The following is a 23523-nucleotide window of genomic DNA, read 5'->3' as shown; positions in this document are numbered from 1 at the left end:
CCAGCACCCTGATGTATTTTGTCACATATGCCCGACATCCTAAAGTATTTTATGGATGCATAAAATATTTTTTATAATATCATTTAATTACAAATAACAAAATATAACAACATAATAATAATAACTAATAACAAAATATAACAACATTGAGAATTTTATCTTCACTATTCTTCAATAACTAAAATGATTAATCATTGATACTAAAATCATTATTAAAATTTATTCAAATCTATAGTGACCAAGATATTAAGAGTTGAATAAGAAAAAATAAAACCAATAGTAACATAATCATCTAAACCGGTTCATCACTGGTTCACCTCAATTTGACCTGTTTGATACCAGTTCAATTTATAGCTGATTTAGCACTTAAACAAACTGGACCACTGGCTGGTTTGCCAGTTCGGTCCAAATTTTTTTTAGTATTCAACACCAAAAAAATGACACAGATGAAAAATAGTAGGCATGCATGAACAAAAAATTTTCAGAATAATTATCATCATTCATCTTCAAGGAAAAAATCAATATTTTTTAGCAATAAAATTTTTAATTCCACAATATTAGGATTTTAGTTTTTGCAGAAAAATTACAAGACAAGAGACAAAAAAATGGGAAAATGACAACAAAATACCATGTGAATCTCAAAAAGACAAATAAGGCACTTGAATAAGCAAAATAACAAATAGAGCACTGGGTACCAATTTGGAATTTAGATTTTTAGCCTAATGACCAAATTGCCTTGTCTGAAAGTGAGAGAAAGGAAAGAGGAAGACGCTGATGAAACACGAGAAGAAGGAAAGAAGAATGTTGGAAATGCTATTATCTTACTCCTCCGCATCACTATTCTGTAGATATTGTTGATTTAGTGGGTTTTGGTTGTGGGAAAGAGGATTTGTAGTAAGAGAAGAAGTGAACCTATAGGATTACCTGAGTGAGTAGAAGTTGATGGCGGGATTTGGATTATTCATTTTTGTGGCTACTTCATGGTGAAATAAGAACAAGATTATTGCATTTGAGGGTTTATATTCAGTATTCGGTGAATGATGCAGTAAAAATCAGAAAACAGTAGCAAGCAATTACGTAATGTAATTGCTGTCATATGCCTGCTGGTTTTTGGTAAATCCCATTACATGAATGGTAGATTTTATTATACATGTAGTTAATTGTGACGTACTTCAAGTGCACGTTTACTGAATGATTTATTTATATTTACAAGTTGCCTTTCCGGTGAAAACATGTTTACAAAACCCATTGAAGAAGTGGTCACTTTCACTATAAAAGTTGTAAATCACATTATGTGTTTTGTAAAATTCAACGTGGAATTTTATTGGTGGTGAAAAGTAAGTTACTCATCCCCAAAAATATGTTGTAAAACCTATTAACAAAGCGGTCACTTTCACTACAAAAGTTGTAAATCCCAATATATGTTTTGTAAAATTTAACGTGAAATTTTATTGGTTTTTAGAAACAAGTTGCCTATCCTCTAAAAACTGGTTGCAAAAACCATTTAAGAAATAGTCATTTTCACTATAGAAGTTGTAAATCTCACTGTGTTTTGTAAAATTCAGAATGAAATTTTATTTATTTTTAGAAACAAGTTGCTCATTCCTTGAAAAGAGGTTGCAAAACCCATTTAAGAAGTGGTAATTTTCACTACAAAAGTTGTAAATGTCACTATATGTTTTATAAAATTCAGCATGGAATTTTATTGGTTTTTAAAAATAAGTTGTCAATCCCTTGAAAACATGTTGCAAAACCCATTGAAGAAGTGATCATTTTCACTACGAAAGTTGTAAATCTCACTATGTGTTTTGTCAAATTTAGCGTGAAATTTTATTAGTTTTTAGAAACAAGTTGCCCATCCGCTGAAAACAAGTTGCAAAATCCATTGAATAAGTGGTCATTTTCACTACGGAAGTTGTAAATCCCACTATATGTTTTGTCAAATTTAGCATGGAATTTTATTAGTTTTTACAAACAAGTTGTTTATCTCCTGAAAACAAGTTGCAAAACCCATTAACAAAGTGGTCACTTTCACTATGAAAGTTGTAAATCACAATATGTGTTTTGTAAAATTCAGGACAAATGGTTTAATAATAATAGAAAACCAGACAGCTTCACATTCTCTGAAAATGGTTTTATGCGAAGAACAGAGACAGAACCAAAAAGATGAATGCTAGGCAATAATATTTTAAGCTGTGGGAACCCATCGAAAATGCTCTATGAAGAATAATATTTAAGCTTCCTACTTGTTTATCACAGTTGATGTTACTTCAGCGACCTCTTTGACGACAACAATCTCAGGGATTATGAGTTCTTTCAGACAGGGCAATATATTAACTTTCATAATTAACTACATGTATAATAAAATCTACCATTCACGTAATGGGATTTACCAAAAACCAGTAGGCATATGACAGCAGTTACATTACGTAATTGCTTACCACTGTTTTCTGATTTCTGCTTCATCATTCACCGAATACTGAATATAAACCCTCAAATGCAATAATCCTGTTCCTATTTCACCATGAAGCAGCCACAAAAATGAATAATCCAAATCCCGCCATCAACTTCTACTCACTCACGTAATCCTACAGGTTCACTCCCTCTCTTACCACAAATCCTCTTTCCCACAACCAAAACCCACCAAATCAACAATGTCTACAAAATAGTGATGCGGAGGAGTAAGATAATAGCATTTCCAACATTCTTCTTTCCTTCTTCTCGTGTTTCATCAGCGTCTTCCTCTTTGCTTTCTCTCACTTTTAGACAAGGCAATTTTGTCATTAGGCCAAAAATCTAAATTCCAAATTGATACCCAATGCCCTATTTGTCATTTTACTTATTTATGTGCTTTATTTGTCTTTTTGAAATTCACATGATATTTTGCTGTCATTTTCTCCAAAAAAGTTATGTATCCCTTTCGATAATAGTAATAATAATTACAAAGTCAATTCTGTGAATCTTTTCTAGCAATCCGATGATTAGTTTTTGCAAAGTCTAATCAAGCATAATATTAGTACAACCATTTGTTAAAGGGAAAATGAGATAAAAAGAATTTGAAAATTACAATATTCTAATTCAGGCACCTAAAATATCAAAATCACAAAGGAGGAAGTGATACCTAATTTAATATTTTACAAATATAGTTAAATGACAAAACTGTTTTTGTACTAATAAGTTGTAAACTGAAAATAACCAGTGTTAAATAGCAAATGATAAGAAATGTACTGGTAATGACAAGTGTTAAACAAACAATGACAAAAAATGACAAGTTTAATATCTGTTTTTTAGAAAATCTTATACAAAGACATTTTCGTCGTTTAGTTATATTTGTAAAATACCAAATCAAACACCACTTCTTTTGAGATTTTAGTTAGGTGCCTAAATTGAAATATTGCAATTTTCAATTTCTTTTTGTCATTTTTTTCCTTTGCTAAAAGTTCTTATCTCACTAAAATATTGATTAAATGTACTTGCAGGTTCACATTTATGAAATTATTTAAAACTCTCCGTGATTTTCTTCTTCAAATCTTATATTGTTCGAGTGGATAAGAGTTTAGAAAGGGGGGAAAAAAGCTAACAAAAAGCACAAACGAGAGAAAGGAGATAGCAAGAACAGAGATCAAATAGTGTTCCATCTATTCATTCAAATATACGAATTTATATACACTAGAAATACAAAATTAATGTACAACAAAGTATTTATCAACCACGTTAACTTGAAGAATCAGTTTCAAGCAAACTTCTTTCCCATTTAAATACATCAGACCTCTCTATATCTATGAGTGACAGATTAGCTGATTCTAACTTCCTTCTGCCTAGAACATTTGATATGATCAATAATAAAATTTGGCAAGCATGATGCTGCTCCATCATCTGCACATCAGTTTGCTCCAGCGAAGGATCCTTCCGTGGCTGGTAAAATGACCTGTATCATCAATAAGCCAAATATGCCTTGACATCAATAAAAAAAACTCCAAATTGGATATTGGTATTTTTCAGCTTGTTTGGCATCAGGTGTGGCTAAGAAACTGACCGTCTTATTGATTATACAGCGCCCTACTACTACTACGTAATATCAGAACAAATCAAAGGCATTATTATGTGTCCAGATGCATAAATAAGAAGATTTACCATCTCCAAGCGGGATTAGCTTCCGGAGGACATTGTATCCTTGAACAGAGCGATGATATCAGAGGATCATAGTCTTGCAATAACTCAGCTTTCCCCGCTACAGAAACAAAGAAGGCATTAGTATGTGTCCAGATGCATAAATCCCAAAGCAAACATGCAACTACAATAATCTTAAACAAACATCATAAAAATCCTAGTAGCTTGCATCAGAAAATACAAGTGATAGCATCAATAGAATAAAATGATGGTCTCAAAGGCTCTACTAACATATGCCACAAAAGTCACTCTTGCTCAATCGTTATTGGAAGGAAGAAACAATGGCTACAGAATTTCGGCCAATCAACCTTAAAAGGAATAATGGCTCCTCTTCCAAATAAACAAACAGACATGCCAGGTGAATGAAAAGTTAAGGCTCACAAAACAGAAATCAAATGAGGAAACAAAGGAATTTGACTTCAGTTCAGTCCATTAAAAGAAAATATCCCAAATAATTGTTCCCAAAGTCACAGGGTCCGGCAATACATGCTAACCGTTTTTGGGGTTTTTTTTTTGGGGGGGCGGGGACAAAATTGCCAGCTTAAATGCCCAAGTTGGTAGCAGAATATAAAATTTGAACTTCTCAGATTAGTTTGAGAAAAATTGCAACATTAGTTCACTCAACAAACCATTAGAATATATAAAATAGAATACCTGCAGAACCAGAGGCATTGAAAAGTAGGAGAGAGAGAGCAGACACAACTGAGGGTAGCACTTCATAATTGACACCAAGGAGCAGCTGGAGATAGAAAATTGTAGAAGCTAATAACCCCTCACCAGCAATTGTCATTTCATTTCTTTGTCCAGAAATTTTTTCAATGTGCCGCAGTAGAGAGTAGAGGGAATTAAAGGTTTGTGATTCAACCTTGGCATCCATATAATCAGATCTCTGATAGAGTTTCCCAGTAATCACCCATGCTGCTAACCAACGGAGTAATCTTGACATCAACGGATTTTTATGTGGCGCTTCACCAGACTCCATCGAATATGCTCGAGACTTATATATTAGCTTTTGAGAAGACTCTGATTGCAAAGCATTCGAAATTGCCCACATAAGAAAGCTTTCAAGCCTTTCTTCACTCTGCATAAACATAGGGCAAATACCCATCCAATGAAGAGAAAGCACGAAAATCAAATCAGTCAACACAAATTGAATGAGAAAGAAAGCAAATCAAGAAACGCTTCCATATGCATCAGAATGCTAACATGAAGCTGGTACATTAATAAATAAAGTTACAAAATTTAGAAAATATTTAACATATAAGCCAAAGCAGAAGGTAAACCAATCAATCATGTTCTCGGCTCATTAGGAGCCTATAATTATCAGGAGAAGTTATAACCTATGGTTAATGATTATGGGCATATATTAAGCTTTGGCTTGATCAGCATAAGATCCATTCTTCCATCATGGCGTTGGTCTACAGCATGATAGACTCATTTCTCACTAAAATTTCATGATCTAAAGATAGAAATAGATGACAAGCCAACCCTAGAGTAGAAAATAAATCAAAATTCTAATAATATTTTCCAAAGCCCATGCTCAAGGAAAATAATTAATAAATAAAGAAAAGAAGATCATCGAAACTAACCATATTTTTATTTACTATAAATATGAACAGTAAAGTTACATATGATTTCATCCACTTTATCATAGTAACAATAAATCACAGATACTTTGGTTTAAAATTGATTACATATTATGCACAGTTAAATTATGGTTAACATCTGAGAAATTAAATATAATCTCTGCTATCAGACGCAAACAGAAATATATGCCTTAAATGATAAGACAGAATAGGGTGCGCAGACAGAGCGAGCAAGAGGGAGAGATAAATACCATCAGGAAAGTGGAGACAGGAGGTGCATTCATAAGTATAGCCTCAAGTGCCAACTCTGGATTGACATGTGCATGATCAAACTGATGAACAACTTGGTATATCTTAAATAAGCCCTCCATTGATAGGGTAAAATGTGGTTGACATATTTTCCTTTTTTGGGATATTTTCAACAACGACACTATCATTTGTAGCAAAGGATTAAGTAATGCAGCAGCTTCATTCATCAATGTTGCATCATGGAATATGTAATTAAATATATTAGAAGAAAGCTCTGCCAGCTGCTCAAGAGCAAAATTTTGCAACCATTTCCAGATGCTTCCACAAGAAATGACATTGTTGACAACCTAAATCATTAAAATTGAGAGGAAAACGGAGAAAAATAAGAAAAAATTGACAAAGAAAAGCAGACAAAAATTAACACCTAATGTTTTGTAGTACAGACTTGTGCCACGAAATTGAATAAGCACAGGATGCTTCAAGAACTAATCATATCATACTATCTAAATTCTACATTTCGGATAAATCTCAGGTCAAAGAAGTAAAATACAAGGAAAGATTCATCTAAGACCTTTGTGAGGTATAAAAGTTATACCAAGCTTTGTACTAGATCCTATGTAGCACCAAAATTGGTGTGTGTATCATATACAACACGATATTATATGTAAAATACAATTTTTAAAATTTTAGGATGCAAGAATATAAATACATATAACTATATATGATCATCGATAAATCGACTTATTAGAAAAGTAAAGAGGAGAACTGAATATTCTTAAAATTATAGGACAAACAAATTATCTGTAAGAATAAAATATCTATTGTAACTAACAAATAAAATCTCTTATTTTCCTTCTTAAATGCCAAAACATCATTTGGGCCCAAGAAGTTACAAAAGCATCGTTTCATTACAACACAAATGCATGAAACCCTTTTCTATGCCACCTTCAAAACCTTGAAAGAAGATGTTTCCTGTTGAAAATTAAAACCTCAGACTCATTTGACTCATTCAGTCCTCTCTTTCCAGGAAGCGTACTTTTGTAAGTTGTTGATGGGCTTATCATGCAACCAACATATCATATTGCATACTTCTAGCAACTCATGTTATTTATTTGTTCAGCTCTATTTCTACTGATACAGCTTTCAGATATAAGAATTACTTTAGATTTAATTGTCTAAAGGCTGTAGTCAATATCCCCTTATGTCCGATAACTCTCTGCACTATGAATAACATGTTGAAACAGAGAAAACTTAGTCTCAGAGCTTTCCTATACTTTCCCACGGGTTTAGAGGCAGTATAGAGCTATAAACTTACAACATTTGAGTGTTAAGCATTCCTCACTTTGTTAACTCATACAAAGAAAAATTATGGCCTTCCTCCTTATGTGAGATTTTCAATTTTGTTATTTCATTGGAGAATACTCAGTAATTATGTATTTCTATGATAGGCAAAATCAAACGGATTTTTAATGCGTTATTGTTGAAGCTGTACACTATGCAGCAATAGTCTTCTGCTTTCTATATTGTTATTTAATTGTATACAGTTTCAATTATTATTTTCCTGATTCTTGAGAATTTCACTTAGATAGGAAGATATCGTATCTTTAAACCTAGTTTTTCCCTACATAATGTACCAAAACTCATTCAGTTGATGCAACCTATGCAGGCTGGCATTCTCACAGGTATGTTTTAGACAAGTTAGTAAAATCAAATAAAGCATAACAAAATATAATCTCATCAATAATAATGCTAGAAGTTCTTGTTGCTCATTCAACCATATGCTAAACTACTTTTGTTACAGAATTGTTGGAAAACAAGGATTCTCAAAAAAGACAAAATTATAATGGGCTTGTCTATCTCTTGTTCGCTGCATTATTTTGCCCAGGAAAGAAGAACATTTACAGGTCAAATGATGGGTAATTGCACAAAAGGGAAAACGAAAGAAAATACTAAAATCAGAGACACTGGAAATAAATCCTGCAATGAAAGAGAGTTCAATTACTTACCTTCAATATTGCCAACACTTGCTTCAAGAATAATCTTTCATTACCACCATTAAACCTCTCTCCAGTAACTGAGATGAGAGATGAAAACCATGAAAAAAGAGAACAATGTTTCACTAGATGGCAAGCAATCTTACGCAATTTGACAGACTTTTGTATAACCTGCAGAGAAAATAAGATAACATTAACCTATAAGTATAACATAATGGGATATGGAGAAAATTATCCCTGAAGAGATTACGAGTCCTTTTATGGTCTCAAGTCTCTGGTATTCTGCACATGGATCCTTAAAAGGAGTACCCATAACAGATATGCACAGAGATTTGAATCTTCTTGTTGGTAGTGGCCTCGCTGCTACCTTACGGGCTTTCACATAAGCTGATCTAGTCTTACTCTATTTTTCCTTTTATGTATTGATTTTATTCCCAGAATCATATCCAGTTTTAGTCACCTATAAATAAAGGAGTGACAAGTTCACATCATAAGCCAGCTAGCTTGGGAAGTGCTGAAAATTTGGGATTAACTTAAATCGCAACATTTTTGTGAATAGCTGTCAAAGTAGGGACAGATTTGTTTTCTAATACAGAAGACTAGCTGTAAATAAAAATATTATAGTAATCAAAATCTAGCGATTCATAGATTATCAAACTTTCCTACAACAGCAATATCAAGATGCATGAAGTTTTTGTATGCAATCACTTCTAATATGAGAAAACCCTAGAGTTCTATTCAACTACATTTGTGCAATCTGCCAGTAGGAAAATTTTTCAGGGAAATAGACATTGCCCTGTTGAAAAACAAATTTGAAGCAACCAATCAAACACATTGATAAAACCTAAGCAACAAAATTTAACAACACTAGCTCTGAAGAAAATGCGCATATAGAAGCAATCTGCACCTCTTCTCCCCCCCCCCCTTTTTTTTTTTTTTTGGGTGTTGACTGAACATGAATAAACAATGCGCATAGAGCGCACAGGCAAGCAACAAAAAAGGGCAAAGAACGAGTATACAAACAAAAGATGAAGAAGCAATGCTCTTCACCTCCTAAGCTACATATAAAACCATTATGGAAACAAAATTATGAAGCAAGCTCAACAGAAAAGCAAATACATTAAAATATGTATATTCATAGAATTAGAGAGGCAACATGCCTCCAATCAATCTTTAACCATTACGTAGAAAAGTCTTCAACTTTCCAGATCCAACAAACAATTTTGTAAACCTGGTGAAATGAAAATCTTCACAGACTAGAACAAGGAACTGAAGCTCTTACTGTAAAGAGAAAAACTTACCGTAAATAGAAAATACTTTCTAAGACAAAAAAGTTGCTTTGCTTCTACAAGCGAAAGTATTATAGAAATTACCACGGAATTTTTTATCAAACAAGTAAATCATTCACCTCGATAACCAGCTCCTTTGATTCAAAATCTGAAAGCGGAGACATATAAAAACTCAGCAGACTCTCAAGGATAGAGTTCCTGATATACAGCACGGCATCATCATCAGAGTTAAGCCCTGCGTATACTAGCCGAAGTATCCATAACCTTTCTGCTTTAAAATTAACAGAAGTACTCCACAAAAAATCATCGAACAGAGGTATAACCTAGACATTAAAAGCAGATGAAACATAGAACAGATTATTCTTCTATATAAAGCAGAAAATTTCAGACCAGTCAGTCGAAACAAAATTAAATCTAAGATTATGAAAATTGTCAAGCCATTGAATACATACCTGTAAATTCAACTTAGAAGAGTGTATCAACAATGTACTTATAACCGCAAAATGATCATGTGAAGAATCTAACAAAATACAAGATGCCTCAGCAACAAAAACAGCAATAACTGAAGGGATTCGTTGCCATGGCTCTTCTATACTGTTTTGCACAGTAGTCAATAGAAGGCGAAGTCCCACCACATCCTTCCTCTTTGGGCACTTCTGTACAGCATATTGTTACTGATCAACAACTAGCTCATAAAAATAAAAATTACGGAAAATTTAAAAGCCATGGAGATGCTCGATTAACAAAATAATATGTAATAACCTAAGTTCAAGAAAGAATTGTAAGATCCATTCACAGTGTGCTTTTTATTCAGGGTTGCAGTTTTTATATAAACTAATAGAAGACATTTCCATTGAACATTTTCCGGGATACAATAGACTTTTGGCTTCTTCCTAGATCATTTTTCAGGGGTTAACTCCAGTGGATTTAGAAGGGGATAAGACTGTTTTGTGGGTGAACATCATTTTTCTTTTACTTTATTTCTTTAGTAATACAAGCTAGGTGGTTCAAGTGGTGAAATGCTACTGGAGTTATCAGTGATAAGAAGTCACCTAATAAGCTTGACGGAAAATTTTATCAACTGCTATAAGGCCGGCGATGCTATATGGATATAGTAGTGAATGTTGAGCTCTAAAAGGACAACAAGAGCACCAAGTTGAGTAGCGGGAAGGAGAATATTGAGATGGATGTCTGGTCATATAAAAAAGGATAAGATTTGAAATGATCATATCCAAAGAAGGGACATGGCATCATTGAAGAGACAATGGTTGAAAATTGTTTGGAGAGTATAAGTGTGCATAGAGAAGGCCATTGGAGGCACTAGTAAGAAGGGTAGATTAGACAGCATGTGTTAGAGGTAAAATGGACAGAATTGAAACAGTAAAATATGTATATTGTATATACTAGACACACGATACAGCCATAATCCCCCTAGTTATAAACCTATTATGACCCAAATTACCCAAACTACCCCTTTTACCCCTAATTTCCATGTATCAATATACTCTCCCCAGCAAAGATTCTTGCCCTCAAAGATCAATACAAAAGCTGAAATGGAAACATATATTTAGGATGAGACTTTTTTTCAGAACATAAGTTGCTAGGACTTGAAAAAGAGAAACCATTTGAAAACAAAATTAATGGACACCCAATGCCTAGCTTGCTGCAATATTTCTTCAATCCAAAAGCCCATTGTAACACTCCATGTAAACCTAAGTGATGCCCAATGCTGAAACTTCAAGCAACGTACGACCCACATCCATTCAAAAATTGTTGGACCCATATGTATTTGAACAGCCAAATTTTTATTCAGATAAAATGGCGAAGATGCACTTATGCCAAGCCTAATTCTAGGGGGGTTTTGTTTACTGCCACGAGACAATCGCAATGCACATTGGAAGCATTATTGAACAGTGTGACCACTCCATATATGTGGCCAAAGAAGATTCCAAAAGCATGCCCAAAGACCAAAAACGCATTGCCTCTTCAATAGCTTTGCCCGATCTATCTTCATCAGCATTCCTACTGAACCCAAAAATAGAGTTTTCCCCAAGCTTATTTGTTTGTGGGTCAACCTTTGCAATCATTGATTGTGACTCTTTTTCCAGCACCGTGGTCAAATTCTTGAACAATAGAAGCAGCTGTGGTGAACACAATGAAATCCCAAGATTGCTCACAATGGTAAAGCTGGTCAACTTCCACATCCTCATTTGGCTCCTACCACTTCTCTACAACTCTTTGTCGATAGGACCTTAGATCACCATATCATTGTGTTGCTTGATGACTTCACCATCAATTCATTGCACTCATTGTTTTTCAATTTATTGCACTCATTGTTCTTTAAGTCTTTCCCATTTCTTGAATTTGATTTTGATTTACTCTAATAATGGTCAATATTTGTATGATGACTGAATTCTGTCTTGCCCCACAATTGAATGTTTTAGACGGCTCATTGAGTGCAAAGTGGACATTGATGAGCATCCTTGCAAAGAGATGTAGCAACAAAACCACAAACTCACGGGCGACCATGCTCCTCTATCGCTCTCAATAAATCCTCCTTTGATGATATTGTCAAAACTCCATTGTCTAGCAAATGGTAAGAACATCTAGAGTGAGTGGATTGGCAGCCACCCAAGTAACATAGCATGACCTTGTGTTGCCAACTCAAAAGCGAAGTTGGGCGTGGTAATAATGTGCTCTCGCATTCCCTTAGTCTTAATGTCAATCATAGCGTAATGATATGAAAACAAAAAAGATTTCAAGGAATCATGCAATGTCTTGGCTACTCCATCATTCTCCATCTCTTCAATCTAGCTTCTTCAGGTCATCTTAATGTCTACAATTACATCATTCACTTTCAGGGGATCAACATTACCTATTTCTAAAAGTTCATCCTTCGTCTCTGTGAAAACAAAAAGGGTGAGCCGCAAAATCTCACCAGATTCCTCCTTGATTCTTTCAAGTCCTACATTACTTAGAATCTCCATTTGCTCGATTCATCCATGTTCATCTTCAATTGTTCTATTTATGCAAGAATTAGTTTCTTGTACTTGCATATCTTTCTTAACTCCATCTTCATCATTCTCCTCCAAATCTTGGGGGTTCTGCCCATATTGTTCGCAAATGTCAGCGAGGCAAATGGCAGAGGAACAAGTGTTGAGACCAACGCATTGAACCACATGCTGAATGCCCAGTTGAAGGCTGTAGATGAACAGCTTGATGGTATTGGTCTCAAACAGATTTGCAAAAGGTCTACAAATTGCTTTGCTAATCCTTCACGGTTGAAACATGCTTTAGTTTTCCCAACTCCATAATAGCCATGAAGATTGACTTTCCAGCTACCGGTAGTATTGGCAGGCTGGCTACCATAGGTAAAATGCAGAGAGAATCAGAACGATAAAATTTTGTATATTCACTAGGCACACAATACAACCACAATCCCCCTATTTATAAACCTATTATGATGCCAAATTATCCAAGCTACCTTTTTTACCCCTAATTCCCATGTATCAATATGAAATCCTCTAAGAAGAAGCAAATGAAGACCAAAGAGAATCATTGAACGGGACCTTTTGATCAACAACCTGCCTAAGGATTTCATTATTGATAGAGCACAGCGTCATCATGCAATTCATACAAATGACCCCACCTAATGAGATAAGGTTTCTTTTTGTTGTATTTCTTCAATACCCTTTTCCACTGCTTTCAAAGGATTCCTATGTTCTCCTTTATTCCTTTAATCCCAAAACAAAATACACAAAAAAAAAACAATAATATAGTATTAATAGAAGATGCCTTCACAAACTTCTTCGGGTCTTACTATCTCTATAATTGAGTAGTGTACAATTACCAAGTTGTATTTTATTTCTTCTTTTTTGAGTTTATTGGGCATAAGTTAGCTCACAAAGATACTATCGTACATTATCCTAAGCTTTAAGGACACTATTGTAAATACTATTTAGTTCTAGACCTATGCATAGAGATGCCAATCAAGTGTAAGGCATCAGAGTAAGCATTAAGAGGAAGAGGCCAATTTTAGAATTATTGCTTCTAAACACATATTGACACCCACATGAGCTTACATAAGTCATATCAAAAATTAGAATCACAATTTTGACATGATTCAAAACTGCAACCCAATTCTTGCATAATATTTTCACTCAACACTTATGTCTAATTCAATCTAACTGAATAGTTATCCCACATCAAGCATGGGTACCGTGCTCAGAACAGTTTAAAAACAAAAAAAAGAAAAGAAAAGAAAATAAGGACCAAAATTCAAACATCAACCAATTTAATATAACATCAGTTAGCTGCTCCATACTACAATCCATTTATCCTTTTTTATAAGAAAATTTTGTATTTCCCCAGACCCATAGGGCCATGCAAAAGCTCATCCCCACAAATTGTAGCTCAATTGTATAAACAATAATCCCTCTGTCCCTTTTTATAAGCAACAACTACCATCCCTCGTTTATCCCTAAATATAAGCAACATTTGCAAGCTGTCTTAAATTTTGTATCAAATTTCCTATTTTTCCTATTAGTTATTTATTTTAATATTCAATATATTTGTTGTCTCATTTCCTAAACCATCATCTCTCTCCATCACACATTCTCTCTCTTTCATAATTCTCTTTGTTCTAATAATTTTTTTATTCTCTTTCTTATACTCTCTCCCCCATAAATGAGGGTATTTTGGAGAAAGAACTTCTAATTTTTACCTATTTATTGTCTTTAACTAACTTTTTATGTTGCTTATAATAAGGCACGGAGGGAGTAACTAATGAAGGCCACTAAATTTCTCTCAAACAACCAATATCATGGACATATTAATCTTAATATATCAACAGCTATTAAGAGATGATTAAAAAAAGCAAACAGAACTATGATATGATGGTGAAATAATAAATACAAGCCTGTTACCAACCTCCAAAGCATTCTTGAATATGCCCAGAGTCTCATAAGCCAATTTTCTTATCCCGAGATAAGGTGAAGACATGCTAACAAATGCAATTGCAAGCAACCTTAACGTAGCAAAATCCACAGGTTCAACAAGGCCTTTTGACAATATATGAATTGAGAAATGCAATATGAATGAAGGATCATATTGTTTTCTAACTTGCGCATTAGAAGAATATATCTGCATAAGATTTGAATTAGTTTGTTAAGTAGAGGCAGCAACACAGGAAGACATACTATTCAAATAGAACATTGATACAGATGACTTGAACACATACCTCAATCCTTTCCCTAACACTATCTGGTTCAATATTTGTCACAGACAGTAGGTCATCATTAGTGCTTCTGTCATAGGGAAAGAAGAGAACTGTTGATGTGCATATGTCAGGGTCAACCAGAATATTTTCTCTAAGTTGGCTTGCGGACCATTCTGTGGTTTCTTGCGAATCAACCTTGATATTTGATGTTTGTTTCTCCAAAGGATGACCTATTTTAACTTTCAACACTGCAGTTCCCCACAGACACTCTGCATTAACAATACTATCAGAGACTGATTTACTGATATACTCAATTTCCTGAATAAGCTTCCATAACTCCAAGTCAATCTGGGAAAGTGTTGTGCCATAAGAATCACATAGCAGTGAATGCAATTCTTTATAATTTATGGCATTATCATTTCCAAGACCTGATTCAGATTGATGAGCATTCTTCAATAAAAGTATCCGAAGTAACTTGATAATTTCTAATCGTCCGCTAGAGAGTTCAGCTGTTTTCTCATCATGTGGTTCATCAGAATCGCAGTGAGCAGTAGAAGGGAAGACTAGACACTTCAAAATGCTAGATACACTCTTCAAACAGTAATCTGATGGAGAAGAATGGGACAACTTGCCTGTTGAATGGATGGTTGAGGAAAACTCTGAGTGACCAAGTAATAATTGAAGATATAAACCATATGATAGCTTCCCCTTATAGAGCTGAGTTAACAGGACTCGGAGAATTTTCAGCGTACTTGGATCATGAAACCTATACATAAGTGCAGATCTGAATAATTGCTCGAGGAAAGGAATGGATTCCAGATGGATAAGATCATCACGCATCTCCACAATCAATTCAAGAATATTTCTCAAGACAAAGACTTCCAAGTAATTATATAGTGATGATATGTTTCTGCTCTCTCTTGTTACATATTGATCAGAAGCTAAAGAAAATTTCATAACAATAAAATGCCAAACATCCACTAAAATGTTGATGAATCGAATCCTGGATGCTTCTATTTTGCTTCCCATGCCAGAAGAAACAGCTTTAAGATCCATATCTACTTTCTCATGAAATAATAATATTTTCCCAAGTGATATCTTTGCAATTATTCGATTTATGATATTCAAAGACTGGTGCAGCGAATAACAACCAATTACTTGGCAATTACAGTCAAGCAGCTCATCATGTGAAGCAGAATTTGAATAAATTTGCTTAAATAGCTTGAATCGCTTGTTCAGTGTCATTGATTCCACATTAAGATCAAAGTGAAACTGCAACATCTTAAGAGATTTTCCAAGAAGACTACGATCAACAAGACAAAGAAGTTGCTTGACAGATAATGGCATGAATTCTCCATAATCTTCCTCAAATATGTCTTTAGACACAAAGCTCTTCCACTGACTGAAACCTTTTAAGAGAATTCTTGAATAAAAGTACGGTAAATGTTTAAAATCTTTGTGACTCTGCTCCCCGAGTCTCAGAGAAATTGAATTCAAGTATGACAAAGAGGCTGGAAGAAGCAGCAAAAAGTGATCTTCTGAAGGAGTAAGGTCAAAGGATCTTCCTGTTAGATCAATATCATGATCTAAAATTCTGCTCAGTAGCTTCATAAATAATTGCCCAAAGATTGATGAATGCAGAGAACTCATTTCAGTGAGAAAAAATAAGAATTTTGCCTTCTTTATATCTGTCTTGTAAATGCAGCAAGAAATTATTTCCACAGGAGTAATCATTATGATCCTACACATAGCCAATAACAGAGGATGAAAATTTTGTTGTTGAATGTGTCTATGCCTGTACAAAGCACTGACAGCTTCCAGCAAGCATTTATCTGCATAATCTATCTCAAAGCTCATGGCAAAATTAACTACTTGACTGTAGATCTTCTCAAACATATGAGCCTTGATATTCTTTTCACTGATCTCCCAAAATAAATCATATGGCATCATATCTCTAACTTGCTGCTGGAGATAATAGGACAAAGTGCTGAAAGCAGCGGCAGCCAAGGAGCACCCAACAGATAAAGCAGAATTCTTAACTGTAAAGTCATCTAACTCAACTCTACTAAACATCCAATCTACCAATTCAAGTAGCAGAAAAGGAGATAGAAACCGAACTAAGGCATGTAAAGTATAAAATGTTTGCAGGAGATGTGTCGTATTTTTCGTACAAAGAGACTGATCAAATCTGTCCTTGACCTCCAGAAACAACCTATGTTGTAGTGACTTGAACAACTTAACAAGTTCTCTGTAAGTAACACCTCCGGCCTCTGATGCACTAATGTGAGTACTGGAGATGGACCACACATAGTCTAAAGTTATTGTCAAGATATTTATAATTGGACTACAACAACTGTGAACTTCCTCTCTGGATAATATATTTAGCCCATCAAAGCTGTTCTCAGTGTTGCTTCCAAAGTTCTGAACACTTCCCAAAGGAAAGGACAATGACATCAAAACAGAAGGATGAGCAAAAATGATTTTAGCAACTTCATGCATCTTGTGAGTTAATGAACAAGAGTCAGAATTTGTAGTACAGTCATGACTGCATTCTGAAACCAATAACTGTGATAATAACTTCCTTACAAGAACAACACATATATTGGAAAGTTGTTCTATTTCAACTGATGGGTGCAAGTTATGATATGACTGAATTCGATGAGTCCAATGGAGAACAAGACGCAGATAAAGGAGATAACAATCGCTAGTGCACTCAGATAATTTATCCAACAGCAGCTCCCGCATCTTAGATAGCTCTGATGAGCAAGAGCCATTCATACACATCATTGCGGGAAATAGCAGATGGAAAGGAACCTGTTTCAGGAAGAGGCTAAATGCTGCAGCATCAGCAGCGGTTGTATCAAAAAGTTGGTTACAACTTAACCCATCAGGAGCAGCATTATTGCCATCACCCCCAGGATCTGAGACAGCCATGTCCAGGCCAGCATAGAACATTTGGGGCCACAACTCAAAAGCATGAAAAAGAGCACTGTGATCCAAAAAAAACACTGAAGACAAGAATAACAGAGGAACCTTTTGCAGATTGTGGGAAATAATCACAAGCTTTGGCATCGTCATCAATATTTCATCAACTTCCACACACAAAATAGAGGATATAAAAGCGATAGCGATGCCTGGCATTTCACCAACACCTCTGTTACTTAATAATCTTTCTACTTCACCAAGTGTACTCGTAAAAGAACTATTTGAACTGACAGATCTTTCATTACATGAAAATTGAAAACCACCATGTTGCTGTGATATGCTCCGCACAAAGAGCCAAAAATTCTTCAATGACTTCCACTCACACAAGACTGCCTCATTTTCATCACAGCCACCAAGTCTCTCGGTCAACTGTTTATTAAGTACACCAGAAAGGAACTCTGCATCAACCTATCATAAAAGCAATTCAAACATTAGAATTGCACAAACAACAAAAAGAGATAAACAGTAATCACCAGCTAGTCACATGCCTGTGTCTGCAGGAGAAACTTCACTGTAGTGCACATGTATAATAACACCATTGATTTTTCAGGCAATGAGTAGGTTCCAGATTTAGAGCGGATCAATCTGAGACATTTCTCCAGCACACATATTATAAGAGGACTGAAATCAAGAGATAGATCTGCAAAATAAACAACTAGATCAGCACGTAAAGAGCTTAAATTTGTCCTGTCCAACAATGTTGCACCAAAATTTATTCAAACCTGTACCTTTCATCAAGGGGGAAAAAAAAAGAAAAATCATTTCTGGGAAGAGCTTAATCCAACCTTTATTTGCACATACAAAATTTATTTGCACAAAAACACATCACAACAGGCCAGAAATCCATACCCACAATTATCCGTCCTCATAATATACCTTAATCGTTTATTATTTCCTTTTTAACCACATTTACCTAAGTTTTACGAGCAGGGAGCTGTTTTATTTTTGGTCAAAGAGAAGGAAGCTTTTAATGGATGTTTGGGCAGAAACCAAAACATAGTTTTAAAATGATTTTACAGTACAGGAAGAAAGTATGTGAGAGGAGTTTTCTCTCAGCTTGTGTGAAAGCACTTGTTTTGGGTACTTTTACTTGATACTAAACACCCCCTTACTCTTGACCAAATAGAAACCACAAGATTAATCAATAGAAATAAATAAAATACATAAATTAAAGTAAATAATAAAATCAGTCATCTCCAGTAATGAATAATAAAACATATGCCCTAATTATAGAGACAATAAACACCAAAATAAAGTATCCCAATATATTTCTTAATAAAAATAAGGACACTGAATACAATAACCATTAGTTGATATTCAAAAATATAAATATAATATCATATAGTATTACTAAAAATAATACTAAATAATGAAATAAAGGGTAAAGTTAAAATAATATCAATATGTAAAGAATCGTAATTAACATTTTTTTTTTTTTGGATCAGTGAAAAAAGTGATTTTTCTTTTTTGGTACATATGAAAGAAGTGACTTTTGCAAAAGGAAAATATAATGAATTTAGAGAACACAAAGTATCATCACCATGATAAGCTTTTACAAAATTTTACCATAGATCAATGCCAAGGGGTTCTTCAAAGAGACTGGTCATTTGAAATTTATCATGCCACATTAATAATCAATAGTTAATACTTGGATGCTGAGCGAGAGAGAGGAAAAGAAAAATCATATGGCAGAATTAACAGTAAACAATGCAAATATAATGAATTTACATAACTAATTACCTCTAACAGCTTCCAAACTGTGAACATAACTCTTGAGGAGATCCCAATATTTGACTAAATTATTCCCAACTGTAGAAACAGCATCGCACAAGAATGATATGACAATTGGACACAAACTATGTAACACTTCCACCTCCAAGCTATTGACAGAGGATTTATTTCTTTGATGACCTGGCAAAAACAAAAGCCATGCCTCTATTTCATGAAGCTTCCTGTCAAAAGCACCAGTACTGAACATAGCAGCCTTTGCCAATCTATAAGCCTGATGCCTAACATCATCAACTGTTGAGAATATTAATAGTTTGATGAAGGACTGCAGATATTTGTACAGATTCGGTGGAGTTCTCAAGGGAATTTCACTATTTGGGTGCCATTCAACATATTCCATAAGCAAAGACAATAGTGAGGCCTGTAGATCAACTGTTAACTCCAATGGGTTGTTGAGAAGACCAATAAAAAATTCAAATGATCCACCCAATGCATAAGGCACAATGCGCTGCATGAGGCCAATGAAAAACCATGAGATCATCATCATATGCACATTAACCATACAATTCAGAAAAATGTATTTCAATAAATTTGATAATCAAGAAAACCAAGCATTCCAGCAAAATTTGTTTTATATCAGATGGCACAACAAGACGGTGACCACCATTCTATCAAGAAAAGGAGCCCATTCCTAAAATGAGACTGACAAGCTAAAGTTGCTAGCCTTAAAATTCCAAAGACCTAATCACTTAGTTGACACCCTATGGCATAAATAGGGAAGAATACAAGTTTGTACAATTTTACTGCTAATTGTAAGCAGCAAATTTATGCTAATGTCTTTGAGTCAATTTGTAGATTTTTCAAACACCGCAAAAATGCATAAGATGCATCCCTATACCCTCAATAATTAGACTATATAGAGAAACCAAGCAACAAATGATGTAATGCAAAAAAATGAAACAAAAAATACGATACAACACACCTGAATATGAATGCCATTTAAAAAAAAACAAAACCATCATAGGAGAAAACATCAATGCTCTAGTACATTGGAATAGCTGCAGATACCAGTTACGTTTAGCAGATTTTCAGATTAAAGTAAAAACAAAAGAAAGCATTAATTCAACGCAACTGACTGAAAAGGGAAAAGAGGATGAACAAAGCAATCTTTGCAAGAAAATGTTAATTTTAAGTTTACAACAAAAAGGAAATAACTCTATTATGGAGCATAAGGCAATATTCGAAAACACATCTTAAGTCTTTTGAGTGTTAGATTATTTAGCACCATAACCTTTTGTCATTGAAAGATCCAGCAATCTGATGTTCTAGACACCAACCACAATCCTCAAAAATCAGAGCAATCATCCAAAACGCCTAAGCTACATTAGATGAAGAACGAGACTTGCATAAAAGTTTGGTAGGTTTTTGCTAGGAAAATCTGCATAAACATGACATGCAGAGGAAACAATTTTTGAAAGATTGAGTGCTATGATGTTGAGCCGTAAAAGGCATCTGCTTATTATGTTTGTACCGGCAAAATAAAACAGAAAATACCTAATCTGTACCTAAATTTAAAACCAAAAGTTTCTCCTTATACTACCTCCAATCCTAAATATAAGATCCATTTTGCGGAGCAAATTGCACAACAAAATAAATTTATATTTAGAACCAAAAGTAGTATAATATCTACAAGGTATACACGACAATATTTGACCTCCCAAAGTATAACAAAACAAAATTCCAGAAAACTATACATACATGAAAGTATTTGAGAGCATCGAACAGTTTAGATTGCAAGTAATTCTCTGCTTCTTGTGGTGTGGTGATCATCATGGAGCAGATTTCCATCCCCCAGATTTGCCTCACTATGCTGACAGGATCCTCTTCATCATCTAATACACCTTCTCTTGTTGCATCAGAGACATTTACCTCGTTCTTAGACAAAGGGACATCACACACAGAACTTATCCCTCCCACAACTATATCTGTGTCCCTCTCAGCAGTGTCTGTTTTTAAAAGTTTGCTCCTTCTATGTCTAAGATGGCTTCCAGTTCTTTTCAAGCATGAATCATTTGTTTTGGATAAGCTATCTAAAGACGAAAGTAAAGTTAATAGAACTTGTGGATCAGGAAGCCATGCTTGAATATCGTTCTGCATTTCTTGCTTGATAGGCATTATATGCTGCATTGATTGATTGTAGGAAGAAGACCTAAAGTTCAATGCACTAATAAGAGAGTCCAAAAACTTCAGTAACTCCAAAAGAAGTCTCAGTGTTCCATGTTTCACCAGAAAATCAGTGTGAAGTAATCCCTTATTAATCATTGACCGGCTGAATGGACGAGGAAACATGCATTTCATAACACTTTGCACATCCATGTTGCCAAATATGTGTAGATCATTTGACTGAGAATTAAGGAATTCCCTAGAAAGGCCATTGCCAATCATGGAAACCAAGCTAGCTGCTAAAGACACTGCAGCAAACCTGCAAACAAGTCAGGCACAATTTATAAATAGAAGAATGAGAAAACATACATATCTGATGAAGATCAAACCAATAAAAATCCATATAAATAAATTCTAACCATGAAGGTGACATATAATCTTCAAGGTTGTAAGGAAACTCTTCCAAATATGACAAACCAAAAGAATGTTGGCCATTGACAATAGCCAACAGCAAATCTCTGTGATATTGAATTTCAGTAGCATGTAGTTTTTTCATAAGCCCCATGATTCTCTTAGTATTACCTCTCAATGGAGTTGGACGTTTTGTCAAGTCTGGCATTAAACCATTACATGGATCAGTACAAACCAGAACTAGAAGATTATATGCTAGCTCTGAAGTAGGTCCACCACCTTCCCTTCCAGATATATTAATTAATTGCTCCAATGTCACATTTCCAAATAGAACACTCCGAAGAGCTGGTGGTACCAATGACTCTTCAACAAGAACTCTATCTTTTAATGTCGACAATACATAAATGACAGTCTCATCATCATCATTTCCTAGCCCACGAAGAACTCCAGAATACATTTCCTTTTGCTGTAGAACCCACCTCAACAATCCAGGCTTTCCAACCTCTAAAAATGACATTGCAAATCCAACATACGATTTCCTGAGTGAATTCTTAATCAGTTTCTCATTTTGTTTCCATTTTTGCCCTGCAAGCTTGCTAAACCCGGCAAGTTTGAAGTCAAAACATTTTGAGACCTCAGAAGCCAAACTTGAGCCTCGGCGAACAATTGAAGCCATCAGCAATAGAGCAGCCTTTTGGCGCTTAGCTTCTTTACTATTCAGTTCCTTGTAAACATCACCTAGATATTCTGCAACAAGGGATCGGGCAAACTTATCAAGATCCCTACTGATAGCTATTAGCTCCGGATCATTTGATTTATATTTCCCCTCATAATGACTCAATAAATTGGCAATTAATTCAAAAATGTATGACATTCCCTCTCTCCCTTGCCTAAGCTTCCAAGCATCCAAAAGTTCAGAGCACTTGGGAGAAGCCCGAATATACAGACGAAGCAGTTCCCCACCATCATCACCTTTTAATATCTTGACAAATTCTTTTGTAGCATCTGAGCACAATTTAATCTCAATCGAAGTGATTCTATGCAACAATTCTTTCAGTATAGCTTCATGAGAAACTTTTACCGGGAAGTTCAAAACTCCTCGCTCTTCCTCCATGACTGTAAAATGGACCCCCTTTTGGGTCAATTACTAAGAAACAAAAGCAGAAATGGGGTTTTAATAGGGCTTTGGGCAAACAATATACGATAGCTCTAAGAGGCAAAAGAGCGTCAGACTTATGGGAAAGAAAATGATAAAGATTCAAGGTATTCCTATGCTATGCAGCCAATGTCGAAGAGCTTGAAACCGCGTAGAGAAACCTCTTGTGGGTTTTGCTTGCATATGGTGGTTGAAGAGAAGTCTCCAAAATTGAACGAGGCCAGAAACCTCAGTTGTGTTCGCTACCTCCTTACTATCTCAGCGAAACCAGTTAAGCGACAACCCACTGCTGATGTGGGTGCAGCCACAGTTTTAGATGAAGTGATGGAAGCTCACCGCGAAACAGCTGCAAGCAAGGCGAGTTCCCCTAAGCACACACTGAGACGCCACAAGCTACGTGAGAACTGAGGGACAAGGCAGCGTTCAGGGGAAGGAGACACAGGTTGTCTCCTACAGTCGCAGCCTCCTCTGCCCTCAAAACTACACCGTTTCCAGATAAAAAAATTTTAAACCTCGAAAAATTATTTATATGTTTTTTAATCACTTAGGAAGGATAAAATAATCGATTTTCGTT

General features: G+C 34.9%; 1 protein-coding gene across 2 annotated transcripts; it reads right to left on the bottom strand.

Annotated features, from left to right (window-relative positions):
• Nucleotides 1–3607: 3607 nt before the first annotated feature.
• LOC114754765 (uncharacterized) lies at nt 3608–23342 on the bottom strand. Of its 2 annotated transcripts, XM_028943588.1 has the most exons (13): nt 21802–23342; nt 20978–21701; nt 19232–19727; nt 17980–18131; nt 14528–17899; nt 14218–14430; nt 9741–9944; nt 9408–9611; nt 8012–8170; nt 6008–6352; nt 4825–5251; nt 4135–4231; nt 3608–3928 (listed from the first exon to the last, which is right to left on the bottom strand). In XM_028943588.1, the coding sequence occupies exons 1-13, from the start codon at nt 22905–22907 to the stop codon at nt 3715–3717; spliced, it is 7713 nt and encodes a 2570-aa protein (XP_028799421.1). In that variant the 5' UTR covers nt 22908–23342; the 3' UTR covers nt 3608–3714. The 2 variants fall into 2 exon arrangements, with proteins under 2 accessions (XP_028799421.1, XP_028799422.1); XM_028943589.1 differs by lacking the exons at nt 3608–3928; nt 4135–4231; nt 4825–5251; nt 6008–6352; nt 8012–8170 and adding an exon at nt 8232–9230.
• Between the last annotated feature and the right edge of the window lie 181 nt (nt 23343–23523).

Source organism: Neltuma alba, unplaced genomic scaffold, assembly GCF_004799145.2.
Source record: "Neltuma alba isolate B1F8T4 unplaced genomic scaffold, ASM479914v2 tig00010189_pilon, whole genome shotgun sequence".
Taxonomy (NCBI): Eukaryota; Viridiplantae; Streptophyta; class Magnoliopsida; order Fabales; family Fabaceae; genus Neltuma; species Neltuma alba.
The sequence above is the reverse complement of the archived record's forward strand: the minus strand, read 5'-3'. Positions and strand labels throughout refer to the sequence as shown.

Coding starts and splice junctions, on each gene's coding strand:
- LOC114754765 (XM_028943588.1), bottom strand. CDS start 22,907: ATGGAGGAAGAGCGAGGAGTTTTGAACTTCCCGGTAAAAGTTTCTCAT. Junction 9,612..9,740: donor CTTCTAAGTTGAATTTACAG/GTATGTATTCAA, acceptor TTTAATGTCTAG/GTTATACCTCTGTTCGATGA. Junction 3,929..4,134: donor GCTAATCCCGCTTGGAGATG/GTAAATCTTCTT, acceptor TTGATGATACAG/GTCATTTTACCAGCCACGGA.